At 37.3% G+C, this 17570-nt stretch overlaps 2 protein-coding genes across 2 annotated transcripts; one reads left to right on the top strand and one right to left on the bottom strand.

Moving 5' to 3' along the window:
• The first annotated feature begins 9453 nt into the window (after nt 1–9453).
• Nucleotides 9454–11627, top strand: LOC110630863. Its single transcript, XM_021778488.2, has 3 exons — nt 9454–10600; nt 10717–10794; nt 11030–11627. The coding sequence occupies exons 1-3, from the start codon at nt 9755–9757 to the stop codon at nt 11033–11035; spliced, it is 930 nt and encodes a 309-aa protein (XP_021634180.1). The 5' UTR covers nt 9454–9754; the 3' UTR covers nt 11036–11627.
• Nucleotides 11628–16198: 4571 nt separating this feature from the next.
• LOC110631172 lies at nt 16199–17466 on the bottom strand. Its single transcript, XM_021778909.2, has one exon. The coding sequence runs from the start codon at nt 17031–17033 to the stop codon at nt 16263–16265; it is 771 nt and encodes a 256-aa protein (XP_021634601.1). The 5' UTR covers nt 17034–17466; the 3' UTR covers nt 16199–16262.
• Nucleotides 17467–17570: the final 104 nt, after the last annotated feature.

Below are 17570 nucleotides of genomic sequence, written 5' to 3'. Positions count from 1 at the left end.
TCCTCACCATGTTTTACTACCTTAAGTAGGGCTAAACACTTACTTTCCAGGGTCCTGACTTCATGGTTGAGCTGTTGATGGCGAAGCTTGAGCTCTTCAGCCGATGAAGCCAGGTCTCTGATATGATCAGAGCTCGTACTCAATTCCTGCTCAAGGACCTCCACCCGAGCTAGGGCCATTTCCTTCTGAGCCTTCACTTCCTTCAGCTGAGCTTGAAGCTCTTCAAAATCAGCCTTTAAGGCCTCATATTGTTGTTGGACCTCAGCTTTTTGCCTCACAGCCTCATCCCTTTCGCTAAGGGCCTCCGTCATAGAGGACAGCTGCTTCAAAACTTCTTTACAACGAACCTCCACTGCAGCTGCCCTCTCATCAGACGCTTTGAGAACCCTGCGAGCCTGAGACAGCTCTGCTTCTAAAGACTTGGTATGCTCTGCTGACTCAGCCGCCTTCTCATCAGCCTTTTTAAAGGCCTCTAGCGCAGAATGCAACTTCACCTGGAGGGACTGGATCTGCTCCCGAGCGGCTACCAGATTACCCCTCGCGTCATTGGTTGCAGATAAGTTCTCCTCCAGACGCGCCTCTTCAATCCGGCGGTCTACAGACTCCTGGAGGGAGCGATCACGGACGTCCACCTCCATAAAGAGGCCCGTCACCTAGTACGGAAGAACAACTGTCAAGAAAAGGAAACAAAGCAAACTGAAAAGAAGTGAAAAAAGTAATTTACCATCAGAAGCATTTCCCTGATCGTGGATCCGAGCTCCTCACGAGAGCGAGATCGGAAGGATGCTTGCTCCTTGGTAGAGCTGGCTAAGAGACCAGTCAGGGCAAGAAGGCGTGGATCCGAGGCCTCTGTGATTCCACCGAACATTCGCTCTCGGAGAAGTTCGACAACAGCACTGGCTGGAGACTCGGAGGTAATGCCTGACGCGTTCAGAACATTGTCAGTAAGAGATAACGAAGGCATAGCAGAAACACCTTTCTCCTTCCCAATGGGAGGAAGAGCTGGAGAAGGTCCTGCAGCAGTCCGGGACTTCTTCCGAGCAGGAGACGGGGCAGATGTTCCGGAGGGGGCTGGACGCTTGTCCCCGGTCTTTGATGAAATGCCCTCAGATCCCTCAGGCTCAGTCCTTGCAGGGGCAGGGGCATCTTGAGCAGAAACCTCTGAGATTTGGTCATCTAGGAGGATGATCTCCATCCCTGTCCCAGAGGCCTCCTTGTCTTCAGTAGCAGGGGATTTAGATTTTCCCCCTGGCACACCCCTAGGAGAATGGGCAATACCCTGCTCCACTTGTTCAGCACCTTGGGTCTGCTCCCCAATAGCTAGGGAGGCTTCCCTCACGACCTCTGAGGAGGCTGGAGCAGATCTAGACCCTTCAGCAGGCCTCGAAGTTGAGCTCGATCCACCTCGGCTAGACAGCCGAGATGACTTGGTGCTGCGAGAGCTCGGCTTCGAAGCTCTAGAAGAAGCTTTGGCGGGAGGTCGGCTAACCTTCTTGGAGGAAGCAGCTTGAACCATCTCCGCAGCAATCTCAGTCACTGAACGCCCATCCCCAAAGGCGTCGAAAATGGCATGCATATTATCCCGAGACAGGACAAAGTTCTTGGGGAACTTGATTCCATCCATTTTTACCTCAGAAGCTGCAAAAGAAACGAAATTATAAAGAATCAGCATACTTTCCGATATTATGAGCAAAGAAGAAACAGAATAGTCGGACAAGGCATTATACCCGTGTCCCGGATATCCCTAAGATTGGACGCGAACATACACTTCTCGACGTCATACTTCCTCTCAACGGAAGTCAGTCGAAGCAGCCCGACCTGCTCAATAAGACTCAATTGGGGCAGCTCGTTGCAACCCGGAAAGATCTCCCCCCAACTTAGATCCACCTCCTACGTTCGGGCGAACCCTAATTTTAACTCCGCCACAAGGAAGTTCTCCACCCATCCCTTTATGGAGTCCTTGTACCCCGTGAAAAGAGATAACCCACTACGGGGGGAAAAATAATAGAAATTTTGAACCGCCCTAACCAGACGGAAAAAAGTGACAAACAGACAGGCCGTGGGTGTAAAACCCCAACTCAGGCAGATAGACTCAAAACAGGACATGAACAAAATGGAGTTTGGGGATAACATCCGAGGAGTTACCCCGAAGTATTCAAAGACCTCAATAAAGAAAGGGGTAAAAGGAAACGGTAGACCAAATTCTCTCTGCTTCAAGAAAAACACTATACGACGACCCTCTTGGGGATCCACCAAACCCGGAGGGGGAGGGTAAGGAAGGACTATCCTTTCATTTGAAAGAGGTGCTCGAATGAGATACAACGGAGCATCTAAAAACCTCTGGGAAATATACTTAGTTATGTTGGAGGGTGTAATATGCGACTCAAGGTTAACAGTATCGGGAAGCTTTGAACTTGCTATGGAAGAACAAGGAAGCGTACCTGAGAACACAATGGGGTGAAAAATGCAGAAGGAGTTGCAGGAAGACAGAGAGCAGAAAAGAGCTAGTTTCTTCAGAAGACAGAAGGAATTCGAAATGAAAGGCAATAATGAGACGGAACGTTGATCCGAACAATTTTGTCTTGGAGCGGCGCGATCATTAATTACTCTCGAAGATTACCCTCTCAACGGTTAGATAAATAATCGGTGAGAAGGTAAAGGGGCAAAAAGATAATCGCTGGGCTTCTCCACATCCGTCAAGGGCCAGATCCGTGATTACAGCCCAACAATCAAAAGCCCATTCGCCACCTACATAATACAAGCCCAACTCGCCAGTCAGAGCAACTTAGCCCGCAAGAACAACTCAACCTGCAAAATTCACCACTTCACCACCTCCATGGTAAATACCAAGGAAACAGAGGGGCAAGTCATGAAAAGACTCAAAAGTACAAGCAAATGGGAGCATGATAAAGGTCAGACTTGCTCATCGTTTAAAAAGTTATAAGATTTGCCTTATCGTTATTGAACAAAGGCTGCGAGATCGGAAAGAGGCGACAAGGGCACCTCGGAATCATACAGAGCTGAGAGCTCAGAAATCAACTCAAGGATTAAAGACCGAGCTCACAGGTCGGGTTAGTCCAGCTCGGAAAACATAACTTGAGAGCTCAGTCGGCTAAAGGAGGCTCAAAGACTCAATCCATCAAGTAAAGACCGAGCTCACGGGTCGGTTAGTCAAGTTCGGAAAAGTAAACCGACCGTCCAGTTGGTTAAGTAGGCCCGAAGCTCGGCTCATCGACTAAAAGCAAGAGTTCGCGAAATATGGTCAGTTCAGCTCGGAAAAAATGAAACAAAATTTAGTTGGCTAAAGCTACGAAGAAAAGTAGTATCAGTACTTCATCCATGACAGAGAAAGAACAAGTATGAGTAGAAAACAAGAATTTCATTAAAAGAAAAGTACATTACAGCACGTTACAAAGGCCTACACTACGGGATGAAAGACTATCCTTAAAGGATTTACATAACCACATACATCATCATCTACGTTTACATCACTGACATCTGCCCTACTATCTTAGTCTTAATTCCGGGGACTATCCTAGTACGGAAAGCGAGCTCTACAGGTCGGCTGAGCTTTGTCTCGTTATTATAGGGGAACTGAACAAGTTGATTCCCATAAGCATTTCTCACTGTTCCCCTAGGCAAACGTTCGGTTACCCAAGTGTGATGCACGGTACATTCGGACAAGCTCAGATATTATATGCCGGCCGTGCACCACACATGAAAAACATAAGTCTTCGAGTTACGGCACCGAAGAGATCACAAAGCATACATTCGAAGAAATCGCTGGAGACTTGACTGAGCGTAGCTGATCTCAGTCCCTCATAACGTAAGCGCCCCACACTGAAGGAAACAATAAGCTGATCTTTCTCGCCACTTCCATTTATATCAAAAGAAGATAACAGGGGCATCGGAGAAATTTCTTTCTTGAGGGAAGGCAAAGTTAGAGCAAACTCCCCAACAGCCCAGAACCTCTTTGGAGCCCGGACAACAAACAGAGGAGGAGGCCGGCCAGACGACCTGGGTAAAACAGTCTCAGCAGCTTGCCGAATAGTCCCACCCATCGGCCGCCCTACCAGAAGGATCTCCAAAGCACCGTCCAGACTCCTTAGAGGTAACATCAAATTTTCAAGAATTTTGAACTGACCCATTCTTATCTCAGGTACTGCAAAAAGTTTCAAAACAGAGACAAGTCAGAAACAATTCTCCATCAAGATGATAAAAGCAAGATTAAAACAAACCTCTGGGGCAACAAAGCAATACAAACTCAAGCTCACCTCATTCCGTTTGAAGAAGGCGTCAAATGGATCCTTTGCAGATAAAACAGAACCATCAGAACAATCTCGTTGGAGGAAGGAAGCAGACAGAGAAACGGAAAGGAAGAACCTCTTCTTCCAGCAGAGGATTTGAGAATGAAGAAAAGTTAGCGTTGATATATACCCGGAGCCTGAGGCCTTAGCACGGAGCAGAGCTATGCTAGACTCTAAGCTAACGGTGTCAGAATTTTAAAAGATAGTCATGGAAAAGGAAAGAAAGGACATGTCCAGATAATGATGACAGGAAAGCAAAGACAGCAAAGAACACGAAGAATGGAGAAAAGCCAGAAGGGAGAAAGAGCAGATAGGATTCGGAAACTGCACAACGACAGAAAGATGAAAGGATGTTATTAAGGCACCTGAACACGAACAGGCGCGGTCATAATGGTTCTTGATATTCATCCCCTCGGCAGTGAGAGCAATAACTACCGAGAAGGTGAAGGGGCAATTGATGACCGCTGGATTTCTTTACCCCGGATCAGGGGCTTGACCACAACCAAAGGCCCATAACGTAGAGGTCCACGCACCTGATATGCTCAACAAGCCTGGCTCATTCAACCTTCAAGGCCGGGCTCAACCAAGCTTCTTCACTCAGATCGGCCCAGTCCGCGACCAGCAGGCCCTCTCCTCTCAGGCTCAGCGTCCGGCCCGACTCTCGGCCCAGCCCAGTATCCAGAGCCATACTCAGACAGCCTAGCAGATCCGCTCGAGCGTACGCACGGGGAGAATCAGAGGCCGTTACGCATGGAGCAGGCGGCTGATACCCTCGTACGCTCGAATCTATATGTCAGAGACGCGTGTCCCAATCATGGAGAGGCCTTTACACGTCACCAGCAAGCATAGCGAAATGGATAAAAGGGGAGTCCCCTCCTCAGAAAGAAAAAGTTTGTTTTTCAATACCAAAACCCTTGTAAAACCCTATTCTATTGGATCTCAGATCATCACATTCATATACGGAAAAAATATTTTTTTTTCCTTTCCACAATAAAAAATAAAAAATATTTAAACATTATTAAAAAAAAAACTTGCTTTATAAAATCTTATATTAAAAATTCTGAAAATAACGGCATCGGCAACTAGCTATTAGAATTGTGAAGGCAGAGTTCCTCTTCATAATTATGAATATAAGATGTGCCTACAACCATGAAAGTTAACATGCACGCTACTACGTATGCAAGGGAAGGGCTATACAATCAATTTAATTATTGATAAATTTACATAAAATTTAAATATAAATATTCTTTTCTTTCATAGTTTCTGCTATTCAAATTTTTAAAAATTGATTTCACCTTTACTGTCTTAATTTTTAAAATTTAATGAAATTTTATTCAATTTTAAAATTAAATTAAAAAAAAGTGCTCCTATCGATATAAGATGTACTATTAGGTGGCATTTTTTAATTGTATTATTAAAATAGTGAAACTCACCCACAAACAAACAAATAATTAGTGATGATTTTCAGAAATGCCACACGTATGTAATGATTTAGTTTGCTTGTGGCCTTTCTCTTCCTTCTATTAAAAATAATAAAAAAATTATTATTTAATTTTTATAATATAAAAAAATTACTATTCAATTTTTAATAGAAATTCAAATGTAATTACTACAATACTAACTCTGTACGTGCTGAAAAATTAAAATTAAAATATAATTATATTCAAATCATCAAAATTGCTTATTATATGTAATAAAATTTAAATGAAATAATAAAAAACTATTTTTTATCAATAAAAAAAAAGGCTAAAATAAGAGTGGATAAAAATGAATATACAACAACAGCCACAGCCGAAAAGTATCTAACATTTTGCACCTTTTCATTACTTAAATCTGTCAGTCTCCCTGCCTTGTCATCCCTTCCCTGAAGCGGCTGAGCTAGTGAGCATTCATCTCAGTTCTGTGCCTTCTCATCTTTGCTTCATGGTGTTTTTAAAACTGGTGAGGTGGTTCATACAAGGATCAGTCTTTTCTCCATACTTGTCGATGGTTGAGAGCTTGCACATCCCAATAAATGGTTCGGCTAATAAAGGAAAGACATCCCAATCCCAAAGTCACCATCCTCGATGTTTTTTTCTGGAACTTCTGTACAACTCTTACCAGCTTTCACTTTATGCTCATTTTGTTTGCCCAAGAGGAGTCATCATTCTCGATATTTTTTTTTCTGGAATTTCTGTACAACTCTTACCAACTTCCACTTTATGCTCATTTTGTTTGCGCAAGAGTACTCCTCTTGGATCTCCCCTTGTTAACTAATTGGAGGGCTTATTTTGTTTCCTCATTTTTTGTGAGCGTGGTCTCCAAGTTGGTTGATTTGTTGGCTATGGTTAAAGGCTCCACCGTTACTTTTTCCAAGTTGGTTGATTTGTTGGTTATGGTTAAAGGCTCCACCACGTCTTTACAATTTATATTTGGGAGGTTAAAAATTTTAAAAATCTATCTTTATTTTATAATTTTCACCGTAACCCTTACGGTTTACAACCACATTATTTTGAATTAGGTGTGGGCGTCGATTGCGGTTAATTGATCTTTACAAACATAATTTAAAATTGATAAGAGGAATTGCCAAAACATTTGACTTTTCACCCATTCCAATATAAAGGATTGGTCAATCGTGAGTGTTTGACTGCGGTTGGTTGCAGTGGCGGAGTCAGGAGCTTTCCTTTGATAGGGCACCACTGACTTAACGCGACATTAATAATTTACTGAAATTTTAGTAAAATATTCCTAAAATATGAACATTTTATATATTTTAATCTTTATTATATTTATTGAGTTTAAATTTTAAATTTATTAAAATTTTTATTTATTTATGAAAATTAAATTTAAATTTTTCTTTTTTTAAAATTTTTTTTAATGAAATTAAACCCAATGAATTAAAGTATTAGATTCAATAGAAACAAATATGTTAATTATGTTAAAGAAAAAAATATTTTTTTATTTTTATTATATTTATTGAGTTTAAATCTTAATTTATTATATTTTTTATTTAATGGTGAAAATTAAATTTGAAAATTTTAATTTATTACTTTGATTTGTAAAATAAAATTTTGTTGATTAATTTTTTCAGAGAAAAATTTATAAATTTATTAAAATTTAAATTTAAGAATTAAAATATTGATTTTAAAAAGATAACTTAACCATTGTTTCTATAGCTAATGATATTTTTCATGAAGGCACTGTAATTTAGACACAAATCAAACTATTCAAATGTTAAAACTTTAAAAATAACAAATCTGTCAAATATGCTACGCTTACCATCCATTCACCGGTGTTAACTTCAATCCGTGCTGAAGAATGAATAAAGAACTCTTCTTACTATCTATGCATGAAATTTCCAAAAATACTTTTAGAGAAAACAAAGACTGGAAAGCTGAATTGCCTCTCAAACACCATTGTCTTGCCTAATTTTCTAGTTCCATTCACACAATCCAAACCATCTTTCAATGCATTCCCTTCAACTTTAGCAGTTTCACCCCAACTTTCTCAACCATGTCTCCGAATTTTCTCTTTGGACTCCGTAGCCTATACAAAACTGATTCAATTTTATGCAAAATCTGAGTCTTTGATCCAGGGCAAGCTAGCTCATGCCCACATGATAAAAACTGCTTTCAAGCCTTGCGATCTTGTTCAACAATATGCTTAACATGTATGGTAAATGTGGCGAGATGAGTACTGCTCAAAAGCTATTTGATAGAATGCCTAAAAATAGTGTGATTTCTTATAATATTTTGATTTCTGGGTATGCCGAGATGGGTTCTTATGCTGCGGCACCACCGGTTGTGCCGTTGCGACACCTTCATCCCCTTTAAAGCATTTTCCGGTCGTCAGTACGGTACGTGCCCCTTGCCGTACCGTCCCTCCGCCTGGTTGGTTGATTGTTATCTTGTTATAGAGTTAACTGTTTGATCATCATACCTTAATTAAAGCGAATCGCACCTTTTAATTGTTGGTTATAGATTAACTTTACCCTAATATCAAATATGACTATTTAGATTTTATTAAAAATTTTAATCGATAATATTTAGTTAAGATAAAATTCAGAAAATAAAAAATAAAAAATTAAAATTTTTTATTAAATTTTTAAAAATTAAAAAGTATTTCAATCAGTAAAGAAAAATATTATTTATAATAATAAAAATTTTAATATAAAAAATTATAAAAAAAATTTAAAAAATAATTAAAATATAAAATTAATTCTTAAATAAAAATATTAATTCAAATTTCATAATAAATATGTGATCTTTATCACACTTTAAAAATTATACATTTTAATTTTTTTTTAAAAAATATCAACAATAAAAATTAAATCTAATCCAATTTAAATTTATTATAAAATTCAAAATTAATTACTATTCATCTTCGTTTGAACTTTTAAACCGCAAAACAAGAAACAAGATACGGATTCAAAGGCAATTAAATAATTGTCAGACACAAGAAAATTTATTATTTAATTTTTATATGGTATAATTAATTTTTTTTATTTTTTAAAAATATATTAAAATATTTTTAATTTTTCCTTTTATAAAATATTTTAAAAAATTCTGAAACATCTTTAATATTGAGATTAGTTAATATATATTTTCAGATGAATTAATTAATGAAATTTTTTATATTATAAAAATTATATAGTGTAATATTTAATGAATAAAATTAATAAAATAATTAATTAATAAATTTTTAAAAATTTTATAGATATTTTAATATTTTATTTAATTAAAAAATTAAATAATAAATTTTTTTATACTCTAAAAAATAAAGAGTAAATTTTTCAATCAACTAACCGGTTTGAATCCTTAGTAAGATTCAGATATAAATATAATGCTAGTTTTATAAAAAAAAAATGAATGGTTTTTAAAATTTACTTTAATTAATTTCTGAAAAATAAAACAATTACTTCCCCAAAAGAATTAACTAAAAAATATAAAATTGCGCCCAAGTATCTATTGCACTGTACATGTTTTTTTCTTTCTTAAATACCAATTCTAATTTCCGAAGACTGTATTTAATCTACGGCCAGAAGCAGAGATAAATAAGATGCTCACATATCCAACGGTGGTTATGCCAACCATCGTCACTTAAAAACGACGTATTACCCGGGAAAACCCACCTCGACACACTCTTACACCCCAGCGCACTTTAGCCGAATAAAATTTTAATTACCAAAACACCCCCGAGCATCCAGGAATCCCCATGTCACCCGAACGTTAAAACCGCCCTCTCCCTTCTCTCTTCCCTCGTACATAAAGCTCCTTCTTCCCGGCGATTTCCATAACAACACCGCAAACACTCTCTTACAAACAAATACACAAACCCCCATAGCTTCTCCATTTTTCCGAAGAAAGATTAAAATCTCTAGAAACAAATGGCCGCAACATATATATAGAGGAAGTGAGCTTGTTGATCTGAGCTCTCATTGGAGAGTTCGCGTTGGTTGTGAGATTTCAATGGTGTATTCTGGGGAGACAGGAGACAGAGTAAGAGGCTTGGTTATGGCTATGGGAACAGAGAGATCGAAGCCACCGCTTCACAATTTTAATCTGCCTTGCTTGAAGTGGGGGAATCAGAAGCACCTCCGGTGCATGAAAGTCTCAGATTCCGCTGCTTCCAAAGATAAGAACATCAGCAATGGAATCTCCACCGATCGCCAGCGCAGTAGCCGATCTCCGCCGTCTAAATTTTTTGCTTCTGCGGATTACGAAATCCGCTCATTCAAGAGACCAAAAACCAGAAACGACGGCGGCGGTGGCGAGGGAGGGATCTCTGAAGTGAGAGAGAAACTGATGTTCGATTTCAAAACAGCGGCAGATAAGATGAAAGATGCAATTTTGAAGAAAGGCGTGCCGGATGAAGAAAACGATATGCTGGAGGTTCCGGGGAGCGAGAAGGTGGAGGATGAGGATGAGAAGGAGCAATCTCCTTCTCTAGTTCCACCGACGGAGGTTGTAGCGGATAGAGAGCAAGAAGTTAGACCGTGGAATCTGCGAACAAGGCGAGCAGCTTGTAAAGCTCCGATTGCCAGAAATTCAGTTACAGGGAAGGGCTTGAAAATTGAGGAGAGGAATGCAAGTAATTTTTCGCCGTTGAGGATTGAGGGTGCGAAATCTCCAAGGTTGAGAGGAGAGAAAAAGGATAAAGAGGATGAGAAGGAAAAGGAGACAGAGCAGGTGAGAACGAAGTTTGCATTGGCTCTCTCGAGGAAGGAGATCGAGGAGGATTTTATGAAGATGGTCGGCCACAGACCTGCTAGGAGGCCCAAGAAGCGACACAGGAACGTGCAGAAGCAGATGGATGTAAGTCAACCGACGGACTTTATTCTTTGTTTCTTGAAAGCATCTGTTTTTTTTCTAGTTTCTTGAAGCATTGTCCCTGTTCTGGAATTTATTTGTGTTTTTGTTTTTGGTCGCAGATGCTCTTTCCTGGATTATGGTTGACAGAGGTTACCGTTGATACATATAAGGTGCCGGAGATCCCTGATAACGGGAAGGTAATTGCTTTCCTTCATTAGCCTGCTCTTTGAATGCTTTGATTGGTTGCTCAGAAAATGTACGACGAAGATTTTTTTTTTAAATTTGGATTTTATAATTTTTTTTATTTCTTTGTTCTTACAAGGTGAAGTTTGTCATTTAAATTGCCTCAAGCTCTCAACTACCAATTGGGCAATTTTATTTTTTGATTGTATTGAACATTCTCTGACTTGACATTTTTCACCCCTTTCACAGCGGTAGTAAAGTTAAAAGTTTCAAGGCTTCTTCCTGCTGACTACTTGGGACTCCAATGAGCGGCATACCAAAGCAGCACACCATCCTTGCGAATCACGGATTTGATTTTAAAAATTTCCTGATGATAATTGAGGTGTAAGTTCAGTTTCTGTGAAATTGCTAATTTTGTTCTCCTTAATTATGATTCATTTCTTCTTTTTTTCCTTATCAGAATAATGTTAATGTAAAGAAAGGTGGTTAGATGTTCTTAGGTTGAAAAGCAATGTCTTGTTTTATACCTTGTCCATGTAGGTTACACTTACCATTTTGCTTTAGTTTGATGAATCCAACCGTTAACTCTGTTGTTATTTGTTTATTTTAAGCTAAAATTAAGCATCAATATAGCGCATGCTCATTTTTCTTATATTCAACAATTTTCGTATTAATATGGCAAAATGATGTGATGTATCTGGGAATTTTCGGTTGGAATTATGAACCTGTTTATGGGTATCCTTATGGGGCTTAACCAAGCCATCCCTGTCTCTTTGTATTATTCTCTGTATAGCTGATAAGTCATCTTAAAAGAGTTTATGAAGTTAAAAGCAATCTTATTGCGTTAACTGGCCTGATAGTTCGTGGAGGAAATGGAAGAATGTCGGTACTCTACAGTTGCACCTTCTTTTGCTTATTATAGTAATAATTTTAACAACCTTCTTTTGCTTATTGAGGCTACTTAAATAACAAGTTCGTTTCAGCTAAAAACATGATATTCATGCTAATTAATGTTTATTTGTCCGTGTGTGTTAAATAATGTGACATGGTTTCATTATTAGGCAGTCAACTTGAGAGAAATTATTCAATGTAACTATTAAATGCACGACAGTTTGATCATGGTAGAACTGTTTTATTGTAAAATTTCTTGTAACTTGGGCATTTTTTTCTGGCTGCCATCAAGTTGACGCTGCGGATCACTTTTATAAGCTACAGTGATAGCAGCTCTGTTTTCATTGGTAATTAGTTAATGTTTGAACTTTGAAATAATCAAGTTATACCTCCGATCAAACGTTTGTTGCCCACTTCTTTGGTGTCTTAAGCTTTCCATGATAATATCTGTGGCTGGATTTCAACTGTTACATTTGCATCAGTGGTATTGGTAGTAGGTGCTGCTCTGGCATCTTGGAGAGCTTTACATTGCGGTTAAACTACATTCTGAGTATTAGCCAGATCAATAAGTAAAAAATATAAATATATTATCATTTAAATAAGTAGGCTGTTTTGTTGTTTCAGAAAAAAAAAAAGCAAGTAGTTTGTTTTGTTTGCTTGCATTGAAGCCACTTGGGCAATAAAAATAATCCATGGAGATAAAAGTATTGTTCTTCCTAGGAGGGGTTAGACAGTTCCTCATTAATTTTTTAAAAAGGACGGTGGAGTATCGGAGTTGTTTTGAGAGGTGGTGCAGTTCTTCTACTTCCTCTTCAAGCGTTTATCTGGAGTCTGCCTGAATTTAATTTGCTATGGAATCTGAAACGATGCATTCTGGTCCATAGAAAGAATACATCCTTTATGTAGTTTGACCTGTGTTCTTGAGAATAAAAGCTAGATATGGGATGAGAAATTTCAAGTTTCAACTTTATTTGTGTGTAGGCACTAAAAGAAATATTGACGTGTTGGGAGCCTAGAAGGGCTATCGCCTATTTGACTCGCGAGATTTGACTATAAATACGCGTGTATGCCTATTGCCTGACACTTGCGAAAGAATCAATTGTCAAATTTCGCCCTTTTGGGCCCGCTTTACCCTTTGCTAGGAAAGTGTATGGAGAGAGGATAATAGAACTCTTATTCTTCACACGTTACTTGAACTCGATAAAATTTTTACTGACCTGTAGATATTATTCTATCACGTGTTAAATTAATTTTTTTTTTAAAATTTAATTCAATTCGTTCATGAACACTGGTTGATGAGAAAAGAAAAAGGGAAATATTATTTTATAAACTGTAATTTTCACTTTTTATTTTCAAATAAAATGAGTAATTCTATGTATATTTATATACTTAATTTTTTTGTTATGATATATTTTTTGTATAAATTTTGTTTCACTCTTCTCCTTCCTTTCTTGTTTTCTATCTTTCCTACTATGGTTTAAATTCCCAAAACTCACATCGTGTGGCCTATCATTATCTTCAAAGGGACTCGGGCACAATAATTTCTCTCTCTAAATTTTAGGGGGATTAATTTTCTTCTTCCCAAAGCTTGGTCCCTCCAGGAATATGAGTCATGTTCTTTGTTGCTATTTCAGTAGTATCCTCGAGGGGAGGTCCCTCATTCTGGAGAAATGATTTCACCCTCTCTCCTCTTTGGATTTCTTCCTTCTTGCTAATTTTATTGGAGCTTGCACTGGATTAACTTAATTCTTTTTAACTTAATTTTTTTTTCACTTGATTTCAAAACAATGATATATATAGTTGTAGATTGTGACATAATTCAATTGTCACAGACAGCTTTTTGCAGTTTGCACAATATGAATTGAAAGATAAGGAAAATTCTGACCCCAACCCAACCAAAAGTTGCATAAATTATATTTGATGAAAGTTCTATTAGCATTCCCCAACAAGGAAAATAGTACAACTGTAATTGAGCAGTTGCAGGCAAAATTTTGTCAATGATTAAGACAGCCTAGTGTTTCTTGCTACTAAAAATAATGCTAAAATCAATGAACTTAGCTACTAAATAAAATTATTACTGTTACTAGAAAAGCAGAATAGAACAGAACAGAACATGAATCAGGCAGAAATTAAAAATTTCACAAAAATCAGGCAGAACATGGCAAGACTGGAGAACATGATTCAGGCAGAACACTAATCAGGTAAAACATGAATAAAAAATCAGGCAGAACATAAATTAGGAAGAAAATAGCGCACCTATGGACAGTTCTGTCGAGAATGGCAAGACTGGAGAGAGATAATGGCTCACTCATGAACCGTGATGCAGAAAATGGCGCACCTCTCGACTGTGGATGGCGGCGGATGGTGGATCGCAATGGCGGTGAAAGATACAGTGGTTCGACACAAATTCAGATTTCAGACAAATTTAGATTTTTCAAGAACACGATATAGAGATTTCAGATAGGATATTCTGTATTTGAATTTATAATTCACTAACGGATTATTGGTCCGTTAATGAAAAAAACATTGGATAAAAATATAATAAAATCACCAACAGATTTTTAACGGAAAATATCAGTTAGTATTTCACTAACGGACCTGTAACGGATTTTTAGGAGCATATTTTTCACTGACGGAAATACTAACGGTACTCCGTTAGTGAATAATATATTTTCCACCGTCGGTATCATTAACGGACTTCAATCCATTAGTGAAGTCCGTTAATGATTAAATGAATTCTTATAGTGTATTGAGTTGTTGATAGTAACTTGCAGGTCCTATGGCCGACTGAAAGACGTCAGTGAATTGCTAAAAAGTTTACCACCTCCATTCTTTGCTATTTATTCGTCCATTTGAGATTTTTTTTTTGGAAGAAAAATTTCCTTTCTTGAGTTTTGGGTTCTCCTAGTCCCTAAAGTTTGTTTTCTGGATTTCGGCCTGATGGAGCTTCCAAAGTTGTTTACGTGGAAATGAAGGCTTCCTCTCAGCTTTGAATCAACATGCATTATTATAGGTGAAAACTTCCTCTTTTTCTGCTCTTCTGATCGCCGTGATTTTGATGCTGGGTCAGAACTCAGATGCCACCCCTAGCTTTAGAGGGTTCTCACTTGTATGGGCTTCAATCCTTCTCTTTTGTGGGGCTTGGGCTGTTTGTTAGGAACCATATTGTAGGGTCTTCGGCCATGTACTGCATGCTTCTAATGAACTAAGGACTTGATACGCGAAAGAAAGGGTCGGAGCAGTATCCCTCACCTCTTCGTAATGATTTATGGGTTCTGACATTATTGAGCCTGCTAGTTGGCCTCATCTCTTGGAACTTAATAAAATAATAAAGTAATAAAAATGAATAAATTTTATTTTTTCAATACTAATTAAGGATATAAATCCCAGAAAAAAAATATTAATTTGTTAAAATTAAACTCCAAAATTCTATTTAACAATAACAGTATCTTTTCTTTTGAACTACTTTGTCCAAAATAAAAGAAAATAGGCATTTTCGCTGATGAAAGACTGAAACTTTTTTTAAAATAATAAAAAAAAAATAGAGTTTTGTATTCATAGCATCAGTTTTTCAAATATAGAAATTTCTTTTTTTAAATTTAATTCAGATTTAGAAAATAATTTTGAAAGTTTAAAGGTGCCAATTTTCTAATTATTTTTCATTAGTTCGGTTTTCTAGCTTTTATATAAAATGAAAAATAATATTTTCCAAGAATACCATAACTTTTTATAACTAAATTAATAAATTAATTATATATTATATTTAAAAATTTAGAAATATATTTTCTAATTATAAAAGAATACAAAATTTTTTCTTAATAACAAAATTGTTTTTTATTATTAATAAGTGATTTTCTTGTTTTCTAGAAAATGAAAACTAAATTTAAAAAATGTTCCTTATAAGTAAAAGACGTAAAGATTCCATCTGATGAGGAATTGCAGATCCAAGAGCTCACCAACAGAAATAGTTACTACATAATTTCACAAGAGCAAAGGTAACATGAAGCTCTTTAATTATTGATTATTATTTCTGAAACCACTTAATTCTAGCAACTGTTTCGTCTCCAATCAAGATATTGAACAAAAAAAGCCCAAGTCCAGAAGGACCCCATATGGTCAAATTGAATAACATTTTTTCTTTTATGTTTTTTTTTTTTTTAGAAAAAAGCCAAAATTAAAGTGGAAAAGAACAAAAGAGTTCCATAATTGAAATGTTGAGATCAAGAAAATAATTTCAAAGGATAAAAAGAAGGGCAAGCAAATATGGGGTAGCAAATGAAAGAAGAATACCTTGTTTATTTGTCACCCAATCCCTTATCATATTGATAAGCATCAACATAACTATCACTATCTCCCAACATTAGCTTCTTTTTTTCTTGTTATTTACTATTCGCTTCCATTAAAATTTAAACTCGAAATCTGTCGGCTACAGTAATTTTTCTTTCTCAAGATCTAATGATTTGCTCACTAGAATTTTTCTTCCAATTTACAAATATGATCACATGCTCTTCCATGAAAGAAAATGAAAGACAGCTAAACACGTCTGTACTTTGAAAAGATTCAGTCATGAATGGAACTCTCAACTTAATAATCATCTCTTCTTTTTTTTAGCCTTACCATTACAGAACAGCGAACCAAAACCAAACAGACTCACAGTTACTCTGGAAATGTGAGGAGCTGGTATGTTCAAGACAGGACTAATTCTAACTCCATTGCCATAAGACCCACATTTCCTTAATTGAGGTGGTTTCTGCCCTGAATTATAAGAGTAGAATGCCCCTGAACTTGCCGCCGGTGATTTTCTGCTCGGAACAGAATGTTGTTTTCGCAAACGTGGTTTCGGAGTTTCCTTGGAGAACATCGCTTGTTTTGTAGGATTTGGAGCTGACCCTGTAGAGTTGCTTCTTGAAAGAAACTGGAGTGAACGAATTAGACCTTTACTTCGAGAACTATCACAATTCAGACTATTGCTTCTCTTGAACTGCCAAAAAGATTTCGACGCAGGCTTTTCATCTGCATCAATGCTCATTGACAAGAACTCCTTCAGCAGCTTCTTCTCTGTAGGAGTTTGCAGAGGACGAGGAGAAGGGACAGGTTTTGGTTGATCAGTATCTTTAGTAGAAACGAAGTGTTTCTTGATTTCGATAGGAAGGATCTTGCCATTAGAGAAGAGCTCATCTGCAGAAGAGAATTCTTGGACAAAGCTGCTGCTGATGCAGAAATCAAAATCTGAATCCAGTAAACATGAATCTAATCTACGATCAATGGACACATCATCTGCAGTTTGGTTGAGATCATGGGAGAATGAAATTCTTGGACTAATTCCAGCGCTTGAAATCTCTGTGCAGACGTCTATAGCCATATTTGCAGCATGGGAAACAAGAAACAACTCCAGCACATGAACTCAAGAAAGCGGGCGAAAGTTTTTCAAACGACAGCAACCCAAGAACGGCAAAAAATGAGGGAGATTTGGAGTCAAAATAAAGCAAAAACGAGAGGGAGGAGGGAGTGAGAAGGGGAAAGGAATTATGGGTATGAGAAGTAGAAGTCAGCAATTGCAACTTTGGGTTTTGCTTTTTGTCTAAGCTAAGAGCACCTTCTTCCAACATCCAAGGATAAGGACATGATGCCAATTATGTAAAAATTTGAACCATTGGTTCCAATTCCATTGTTCGTAGATATAAGTTGAAAAAAGAAAAAGATAAAAGAGAATGAAAGTAAAATTCAAGCACCGAAAGGCTATGAAAACGAATCCATAGAATTGCCTATATCCTAAGCCAAGCGAGACTCGATCATTGAAACCTCCTTCACCTGTTGGTATCATATAACAACAAATGGGATTTAATTAAATTTTGTGGCAGCCCATTTGATCTGATCCAAAGTATAATAGACTTGATCA

This window comes from Manihot esculenta, chromosome 14, assembly GCF_001659605.2.
Source record: "Manihot esculenta cultivar AM560-2 chromosome 14, M.esculenta_v8, whole genome shotgun sequence".
NCBI lineage: Eukaryota > Viridiplantae > Streptophyta > Magnoliopsida > Malpighiales > Euphorbiaceae > Manihot > Manihot esculenta.
The sequence above is the reverse complement of the archived record's forward strand: the minus strand, read 5'-3'. Positions and strand labels throughout refer to the sequence as shown.